The 10,180-nt window shown below is 41.3% G+C and overlaps 1 protein-coding gene across 1 annotated transcript; it reads left to right on the top strand.

Moving 5' to 3' along the window:
• The first annotated feature begins 5,387 nt into the window (after window positions 1–5,387).
• Window positions 5,388–9,867, top strand: sp7 (Sp7 transcription factor). The gene is made up of 2 exons (XM_021570138.3): window positions 5,388–5,525; window positions 7,468–9,867. The coding sequence occupies exons 1-2, from the start codon at window positions 5,505–5,507 to the stop codon at window positions 8,818–8,820; spliced, it is 1,374 nt and encodes a 457-aa protein (XP_021425813.2). The 5' UTR covers window positions 5,388–5,504; the 3' UTR covers window positions 8,821–9,867.
• Window positions 9,868–10,180: the final 313 nt, after the last annotated feature.

The raw sequence follows: 10,180 nt of genomic DNA, 5'->3' as shown, positions 1-10,180 counted from the left end.
TTGTTCTTAACTGACTTACCTGCTTAAATAAAGGTAAAATACATACATTGTGCCTGGCGAAAACCAAACACAGCATTCCACAACGGTCAAGCAAATATGCCGCCCCAAATATGTATGCTTTGCTGCCTCAGGACCTGGACGACTTTCCTTAATAGTAAGGAACCATGAATTCTGCTCTGTATCAGAGAATTCTACAGGAGGATGTCAGGCCACCTGCCTGTGATCATAGCAGCTGGGTCATGCACACAATCAAGTCTGCATAAAAATGTCTAAAAAGCAACAAATTTGTTGTTTTGGAATGGCCTAGTCAAAGTCCAGACCTAATCCCAATTGAGATGTTGTGGCAGGACTTGAAACAAGCAATTCATGCTTGAAAACCCACAAATGTCGCTGAGTTAAAGCATTTCTGTATGGAAGAGTGGTCCGAAATTCCTCCACAGCGATCTGTGAGACTGATCAACAACTACAGGAAGCGTTTGGTTGGTGTCATTGCAGTTAAAGGTGGCAAAACCAGTTATTGACTATAAGTGGGAGAGTAATTGTATTTATCATATAGGGACATTTAGTGTTGCATAATTTTGTTCATGAAATAAACGAAATAAGTATGTAATTGTTGTGTTATTTGTTCTCTCAGGTTTCCTGTATCTAATATTAGGTTTTGGTTGAAGATCTGATAACATTCAGTATCAAAAATATGCAAAAGAAGAGAAACAGCAGAAAGGGGCAAATACTTTATCATAACACTGTAAATACATACAAGAGGCTTATGACAAATAAGACTAGATCTATCTTCCACTGTCAAATAAGACTAGATCTATCTTCCACTGTCAAATAAGACTAGATCTATCTTCCACTGTCAAATAAGACTAGATCTATCTTCCACTGTCAAATAAGACTAGATCTATCTTCCACTGTCAAATAAGACTAGATCTATCTTCCACTGTCAAATAAGACTAGATCTAACTTCCACTGTCAAATAAGACTAGATCTATCTTCCACTGTCAAATAAGACTAGATCTATCTTCCTCTGTCAAATAAGACTAGATCTATCTTCCACTGTCAAATAAGACTAGATCTAACTTCCACTGTCAAATAAGACTAGATCTAACTTCCACTGTCAAATAAGACTAGATCTATCTTCCACTGTCAAATAAGACTAGATCTATCTTCCTCTGTCAAATAAGACTAGATCTATCTTCCACTGTCAAATAAGACTAGATCTATCTTCCACTGTCAAATAAGACTAGATCTAACTTCCACTGTCAAATAAGACTAGCTCTAACTTCCACTGTCAAATAAGACTAGATCTAACTTCCACTGTCAAATAAGACTAGATCTAACTTCCACTGTCAAATAAGACTAGATCTATCTTCCACTGTCAAATAAGACTAGATCAATCTTCCACTGTCAAATAAGACTAGATCTAACTTCCACTGTCAAATAAGACTAGATCTAACTTCCACTGTCAAATAAGACTAGATCTAACTTCCACTGTCAAATAAGACTAGTTCTAACTTCCACTGTCAAATAAGACTAGATCTAACTTCCACTGTCAAAGAAAACTAGATCTAACTTCCACTGTCAAATAAGACTAGATCTATCTTCCACTGTCAAATAAGACTAGATCTAACTTCCACTGTCAAATAAGACTAGATCTAACTTCCACTGTCAAATAAGACTAGATCTATCTTCCACTGTCAAATAAGACTAGATCTAACTTCCACTGTCAAATAAGACTAGATCTAACTTCCACTGTCAAATAAGACTAGATCTAACTTCCACTGTCAAATAAGACTAGATCTATCTTCACTGTCAAAATAGACTAGATCTAACTTCCACTGTCAAATAAGACTATATCTAACTTCCACTGTCAAATAAGACTAGATCTATCTTCCACTGTCAAATAAGACTAGATCTATCTTCCACTGTCAAATAAGACTAGATCTAACTTCCACTGTCAAATTAGCGATAAGAAGAAGCTTTATGTTGCTCTGAATCTGTGAGCAACTTCAATCTTGACATTTTCTTGTTGATGGTTTTATGGTTACCAATAAATGTTCAAATCAATCAGATATTTTCAGTGGAAATCTAACTCTTTATTGCTGTATCCCGACCTCTCCCCTCCTTATTGCCTACCTTAACACCCACAGATTTGACCCTACCCCTAAAACTCAAACCCCACATTCAAAAATAGAAAATAAAACTGAACCAGCTTTCTGGAGAGGCTGTTAAATGCTTAACACAGTCTCTAATTATAGCAGACTGACTGACTGACTAACATTGCTGGCTGGCTGACTGGCTGACTAGCTGACTGACTAGCAGACTGACTGACTGGCTGGCTGGCTGACTGACTAGCTGACTGGCTGACTGACTGACTGACTGACTGGCAGACTGGCTGGTTGACTGGTGTTTGAAGGGAACTGTAAATGGGAACACACTAGAGATTTTAGATTACTCAAAACTCCTATAAAAGTGCAGAAAGCAGACCGTTGAGTCCACTTAGCAACACTTCCACTTGTTACTTGTATAGATGCTGTAACTTACCCTCTCATTTCACTTTAATGTAAAACACCCAGTATTAATGATCAGAGAAAGGAAAAGGAAACCAAGTTAAACGAGAAACACTGCTTTACAGGCCATGTTATGTTAATGAGAGGAGAGGAGAGGAAAACTCCCCAGAGCGTCAGGAGTTTTGTTTGCCACGTATGATGGATATATGTGGGGCATTAGAATGTTATTTACATGTTTTTAAAAAAAGAATGTTTGTGCGCTACTTCTATGTGTGTGTATATGTGGAGTGCGCGTGTGTGCATGCGTGTGTGTGTGTTCATATCCACTGCCTCTGGTTGCTGTAAGAAAATAAAGAGTTTAAGGTCAGTTGGAGAGCAGACTGCTAAATATAGTGGTGTGTTCATGTGAGGGCCAGACTCTCCTGAAGACAAGCTGTCCTCTGACCATGCCTTGTAATTGAGGAAGAAAATAAGGACTCAAATTATATGTTTATTTTTTGACAACAATTTTAATCTTCTGTTCTCTCGTTTTGAGAAAAGAAACGCCCACAAGGACGCTGGAAACTAAGACCAGGGTTTAGGTTAGTAGGAGACTACTGAAACTAAGACCAGGGTTTAGGTTAGTAGGAGACTACTGAAACTAAGACCAGGGTTTAGGTTAGTAGGAGACTACTGAAACTAAGACCAGGGTTTAGGTTAGTAGGAGACTACTGAAACTAAGACCAGGGTTTAGGTTGGTAGGAGACTACTGAAACTAAGACTAGCCTACTGTTTATTTCTCCAGTAAATACAGACTAATCAATGCGGCTAATATAACCTTCAGTACAAGCACAGGGGTATTTACAGTACATTAAACACAGAGTATACCTGTCTTATCTCCATTGAAATCATGTCAGATTCAGCATGATAGCGAAGATGGAGGGGGGGGGGGGGGGGGGTATTAACTTCATCAAGTCCTTTATTGTCATCTGTTATGTTGAATCACAGCTATGCAGATATGTAACATGTTGTTTTACCGTGGACTGGCTGTGTTGTTGTTTAACTCGTTCAGTGTCCAGGCCCTCTCTTTGCTCTTGGGTGTACTACTACTGTAGGTCAATAACAGTTATTCTCATAGACACGTCCCAGGCTCAGACTATTCTCTGCGGGAGAATTGTGAACTGTTATATGGTGTCAGGTTTTCACCCCGCTTTCTCATTTAAGTGTTTTAAGCATTTAAGCATGTTTATTCTTATAATCGTATTGATTAAAACATTTTTTAAATATAGCAAAGCTGATAATTTGGCAAAGTGGTCATCTTGAAAAAATAAATGCTACTGCATTTACCAAACACACTTATTTAATAAGATAGTGATAAAGACCTGTTAAATAATAGCGCACGGTTACGATTTGCAGCAACACAAAGGGGGCTCTGAGGGATGGAGCGAGCACACAACCGGTGAGACTAAAGACGTTGCTGGTGGCTAAAATAGTCGCATTTTAAATGAACGCACTCGCTCGTCAGAATTGCACTGGTAATTAGCCTACGTTTCAAATTACAAACATTTTAAATTACAATCTGAAAATCTGAACAAACCATCTCAATCTCCCCTCTTTCTAGCCTAAACATAGTTGCGTCGCTATCGTTATTTGTAGGCCTTATATACCGTAAAAAAAAATGTCATTCAAGTATGAATATCAATCGAAGTTAATAAAAGTGGGTCATGCCAGGTGGTACAAATTACGCTCTATAAAATATAGGAGTTTCAAGAAAGCCAGTGGTTTTGTTTGAGGTAGGCCCTACAGTATGACAGCATTTTGCGCAATGAATGATCAAATAAAATCACTGAGAAATAGAGTCGCTTAAAACAGATCTGAAGAGGGATTTAAATACAGCTGTGACCGGGAGTAAAGTAGGCTAAATATTTCCAAATGTAAGTCGAGCTATTTGAATCATCGGTGCTTTTCTTACAAGAGGAAACAAACTAGCTTCGTTGTAAAAGTTGCGGTCAGAATTCATTTGATTTGACGTGATAATCATTTCTTTAATTTGTTTTATTTCTTTGTCATTTCGAACAGTTTGAATCCTTTCAAACCATTACAACTAATGCCTACAAAAGACATTTAACTGCACTTCAGAATATTGAAAACAGAGACAGACGGTTAAAAACCAAACAATAAAATCTGTGTTCTAACCGCAGGCCCTGCCAGTTTAATTTATTGATTTATTCGTGGCCAGCATGTTACTGTGTGCGAGAGTGTCACGACAATAATAACCTATCGAAAGGCAAGCAGCTTTACATCATTATCTGACTATTATAACAGCGTTATTTTAATGGGGAATGTGCCTATATCTAATCGTATTATTAATTGTAATAGGTACAGTAGGGAAGTAGTGGGAGTAAGGGAGACCATAACGCACGCGATCGCCAAAAGAAAAGGGATCCTTCTCGTTACATCATTATCGCCAAAGATCGTCAACATTAGGCCTAATATTAGCAGGTGGGCTATATTATATTATATGTAGGCTGTATTATATTATATGTAGGCTATATTATATTATGTGTAGGCTATATTATACCTATAGGCCTATAATGATGCTGATGCTGGAAGAACAAGAAATAGTGAACCTGACTGAGTAGCCGACTGAGCAAACTGGGAGCTTTGACGCCAATAGAGTGTAAATTACCTGACAATTATTGAATACTTAATTCATTCATAATAGCCACTCAACCACCCATTTCCCAAAGATGAATCTGGATTTGTCAATGTGCATTTGGGGAGGTGGGATGGTTTCTACTCCCATGCCCCTCCATCCCCTTTCATTCCCTCTCTCCTTTATTGGCTTTCAACGAATCTTCAAAGAGCGCGGGACCCTATAATTAAGGGGCGGGATCTCTGCCTCTCCAAATACGTCTGTGCGCTCATGCCGGAGTTCTCTCAAACTGTCCCGGGACTGCGAGCAGAGAAGAGAACCGACTTAACTATCTACTCTTGGGATTTTGTTTCCCAGGGATGGCCGCATCTATTCTGGAGGTATGGAATATACTTGTTTGTGTTTTTAAGTTAACTTTAAAGTTGTTTTACAGTTACGCGCCATTTGTATTTTCCAGCAGAATTAGGCTACTGTTTTGTCTGAGGTTACTATGGGCACGCGCGTAGACTCTGACTCTGAAGGATCAGTCATGTTACTGTTCAATGTTCAAACGGAGAAAGAACGGTTGCACTGTTGACATTTGACAATATGCTTTCATAAAACAAGATTTGATTGCGGTAAAATATGTAGTCTAAAATATGATATTTGTCTCTCCATCTGTCAGAAACGATGTGCGTAACTGAACATTTGGACTAAAAGTATACCATAGCCTATGTCATTTATATTGGGTTTTATCCAAAACATTTAAAAAAAAGGGTATGTACTTTAACGCATATTAATGGCATGTATTCTATAGTCAGCCTCAGTCCAAGACCAATATGCCACGCTAGCCGACATACCCAATTAAAAAGTTACCTTTACGCCCGTTGGTTATCATAACAAACATATGAGTTGATATAAGAAATACATGGGACTTCGAATGAGTGAATAACAGGTTAACATCAAATATAATTCATATAGAAAAGTGTGGTCTGACCTACTGATTGGTAGACAAGACTGGATGAAATGGTATATGCCTGACAAATCAGTCCACAGCCAAATCAACACGAAACGCAATCTCTCGCCAAACCTCTCCCAATAAGAAGATGTTGGTACAGTAGACTTGGTTCCACTGCAATTACAGAATCATTACATTTCCGCGGGTCATCAACACTATAACGCGGAGGACATACAAGTTAAAACGCAAGGGGGGGGGGGGGGGGGGGGGTATTGAACAAAAAACGCATTACAGCCGCAGTTAACTCTTTATCTCTGTGATTGAGTGCAATTAACCTGGAAACAGGAGCCACAGCAACAGGATACGCTAAATCCACCGCAGGCGCTTCGCAGGCAGACGGAGGAAATCCACCCCTCAACTCAACCCCGGTGTGGTGCCTCCGGGTGCTAGCTGGTGATTAGGGACTTTGTTACTGCTTTAAGGACGAGACTAGAGGCCTTAAATGGTCTTGCGTGGAATAACTTGTATCACCTGACAGTGTTGTGTAATTTAGGGAAAACGTACTTTCAGCAATAGAAGAAATCTCTGTCCATATACACGAGTAGACATAGACCTAATACGCATTGGCTAGGTCCACCACATGCTGAAATATCAGCCTACGTGTCGTATGACTTAATGTGCACTATACAACTTTGGCTGGCTCTTGTCCTGAGATGCGCGTGTAAATTGGATATTGGAGCAAATCTCCTGTTGATTTGATCTGCGCGTTTGTCCCACTTGTCACGCTGATCTCAAATTATAGGATTAAGGCCATGTAGCCTAATGCACGACCTGCTCAATACGAGCTCTTCAAAGGTAGTTCCATTGTTGTTCGAATAATCTTAATCTGGTGATTGACACATCTTTATAAAATCTCATGTTTAAGACAGGACAATGAGGAGAGAGTCAGTTTGTGGAAAAATGCGCCATTGTTGAAAGGGTATAAATAAATCAAACCGTTTCAAATGTCATGGTGACCATTCAGGACTAACATGTTTGGCAAGATTTCAACTGACAACAATACTGTTGCTGAGAACAATTTAGTTGACATAAACAGTGTTTTTTAAATGTACTTAATTCAGATAGAGTTTTGTCACATTTAATTCATATTTTCCCTTTTTTTTATAGAATTATTCTGTCTGTTTTCCGAAACAAGCAGGCATATATTTTCATCAACACAAGTGTAATTTGAAATGAACTGAAACCAAAGTAAATCTCCTCTGTTCTGTGACCAATGTATAGGGAGGGGAAAGCAATAGCCTACCATACTGTTGTGATTAGACACTGACAGAAGCAGCAGCAGCCATTTCCTCTGTCTGATCTCTCTTGTCTCCTCTCCCTTCTAGGAGGAAGCTCGCTATGGTTCCAGTCCTCTTGCTATGCTAACCGCTACCTGCAACAAGTTTGGCAGCACCAGCCCGGTGAGGGACTCAGCCACCCCTGGCAAGGCCGGCCCCGGCAGCACCGCTACAGTCAAGAAGCAGTACACCATGAGCTCAGAGCTCCAGGGACAGAGAAACAGCAGAGGAGGAGGAGAGAGCATGGAGAACTCCTACACTGGTTCCTTCAGCTCAGCGGGTGGGTTACTCACACCCACTGGCAGCCCACCTCCATCCTCTGGGGGGTATACGTCCGAGTACAACCCCTTCTCCCACTCCTTCCAGACCTCCATGTCCCAGGGCCAGGACCAGTCCCTGCTGGTGTCCAAGGCCCACGCCACGGCCGACTGCCTGACCAGCGTCTATACCTCCCTGGACATGACTCACCCCTACGGCTCCTGGTACAAGGCAGGCATCCACCCCGGAATCACCGCCGCCCCCTCCAACACCACGTCCTCCTGGTGGGACGTCCACCCAAATACCAACTGGCTGAGTGCCGCCCAGCCCCAGTCCGACGGCCTCCAGGGCTCCCTCCAACCCGTCCCTCCCCAAGCCTCCCTCAGCCCCCAGCTGCCCAGCTACACCTCTGACTTCACCTCTCTGAACCCAGCTCAGTACCCCTCGGTGGGCCTGGGGTCCACATCACACCTCCTTCAGTCCTCCCAGCACATGCTGCCTCAGGACATGTACAAGCCCAAGCCGGTGTCTGGCGGGGGGCTGATGGAGAATCAGATGGGCCTGAAGCCTGCTGGTGGATCACGGGGTTACGGTGGGGGAACCACCACTGGCCGGTCCAACTGTGACTGTCCCAACTGCCAGGAGCTGGAGCGGCTTGGAGCCTCGGCTGCATCCCTGAGGAAGAAGCCCGTTCATAGCTGCCACATCCCGGGCTGTGGGAAGGTCTATGGTAAAGCCTCGCATCTCAAGGCCCACCTCCGCTGGCACACTGGGGAGAGACCTTTCGTCTGCAACTGGCTGTTCTGTGGGAAACGTTTCACACGTTCCGACGAGCTGGAGAGGCATGTCCGCACGCACACCCGGGAGAAGAAGTTCACCTGCCTGCTGTGTAACAAGAGATTCACCCGCAGCGACCACCTCAGCAAGCACCAGAAGACCCACGCAGAGTCTGCCCTGCAGCAGGCCAAGACCGGGGAGGGAGAGGCCCAGGACCCCAGGAACAACGAGGAGACGGCAGACCCCAATAACCTCAACACGGCCGTGCAGAATAACAACGTCCCTAGTGAGACGACTACCAACGGAGAGGAGAAGACTGGCTCAGCCAACGGGGTAGAGACCAGCAGTGGACTGCTGGAGATTTAACTTCAGCGTATGTGTTGTGGTCTTATAGAGATGTTTTGTTCAGTTAGTGTGGCACCGTTGTGGTGCAAAGTTTACTATATATCTAAAAACAAACAGCATTATTTAGTATTTGTACATGCTGCCCACGCGTTTGACATTAATTGTCAAAGGATGCATTTGACATAGTTTGTAATGACTTTCAAGATAACTGGCCAGGCTGGTCGGGAAATACCCATTCTGTGGACTTCACACACACACACACACACATCACACACATCACACCTCACACACAATTTCTTAATTTTCAGTAAAACAAACCACTAAATTCAATCTGTAAGATCAGAGGGGGAAAAAACAAGAAGAAAATGTGTGTATGTAGAATGAGGGACGTAGTGGATCATTGCTTTGCTATGGTACATTGTTGTCTCAGTAAGAACCCGTCTCTGATATCGGGTACGTCTTGTTTTGGGATTTGAGTCTGTGCGTTTCCTATCATGTCTTATTTAATTTTAGATTTACACAAATAATCTAATTTATGTTTTTAAATTATAAGCATTAAAGATTATCGTGCATTTTTCAGGCAGTGCATCGTTGGATAATAATGGCAAGATAAAGCCATTGATAATTTAGTAAATTAAGATTATTATTATTTTTCTTCTTTTATTTATTGATTATAACCACGGTGATGTTGTTGGTGCTATCGTGTTGGAAGATGTATTTATAGATCTTGAAATTAAGTGTTTCTGCTAACTATTTTCTACGTAACTATTCTATTGTGAAGTCTGCACACCTGCCACGTTGACAGTGATGAAGGCGTTCTCCTTTAGGTACTTTATTGCTGTAATGTCAGGTGTGTTATTTTTCTGCCCTTTTTCTAATTTGTTGATAAACTTTTTTTTTCCAACTGTAATGAAAATGACACTTACAACAATAATATTAATTAAGACACACCGATTAAATTAAGGTAGAAATCAGATGGTATATGTTCACGTCTTCAAAGAAAGTCCAAAGTTTATCACAGCAATGCATGATGGATATTTAGGATAATAAACTCCTGATATTTTGTGATTGAACTTCATGAAGAATATTAGATGGAACTTTTGCAGGATGTGGAATGAGCTAAATAAGGAAACCGTAATTCAGCATGAGCTTGGTATAGGATTATGTCTTCAGTGTCGTGACATGAAATGGTGCTTCAGTAAAAAAAAAAAAAAGCTATTGACTTTGTTCATTGGTGTTATTTTTATTTTTCCAAACCTATAAGTCTCATCTCCCCACTTGATTCCATAAAGGTTTATCTTGCAGAGGTAGCAAGCGATCCCAAAAGTCTAAAGGAAAAATACTACATAGACTTGACACGTTCAACTCTTCTCTTTCCTCC

The sequence above is a fragment of the Oncorhynchus mykiss genome, chromosome 17 (genome assembly GCF_057628025.1).
Source record: "Oncorhynchus mykiss isolate SJ-2025 chromosome 17, ASM5762802v1, whole genome shotgun sequence".
NCBI classification, from domain to species: domain Eukaryota; kingdom Metazoa; phylum Chordata; class Actinopteri; order Salmoniformes; family Salmonidae; genus Oncorhynchus; species Oncorhynchus mykiss.
Note: the sequence above shows the minus strand (reverse complement) of the source record. Positions and strands in the feature narration are given on the sequence as shown.

Coding starts and splice junctions, on each gene's coding strand:
- sp7 (XM_021570138.3), top strand. CDS start 5,505: ATGGCCGCATCTATTCTGGAG. Junction 5,526..7,467: donor TGGCCGCATCTATTCTGGAG/GTATGGAATATA, acceptor TCTCCCTTCTAG/GAGGAAGCTCGCTATGGTTC.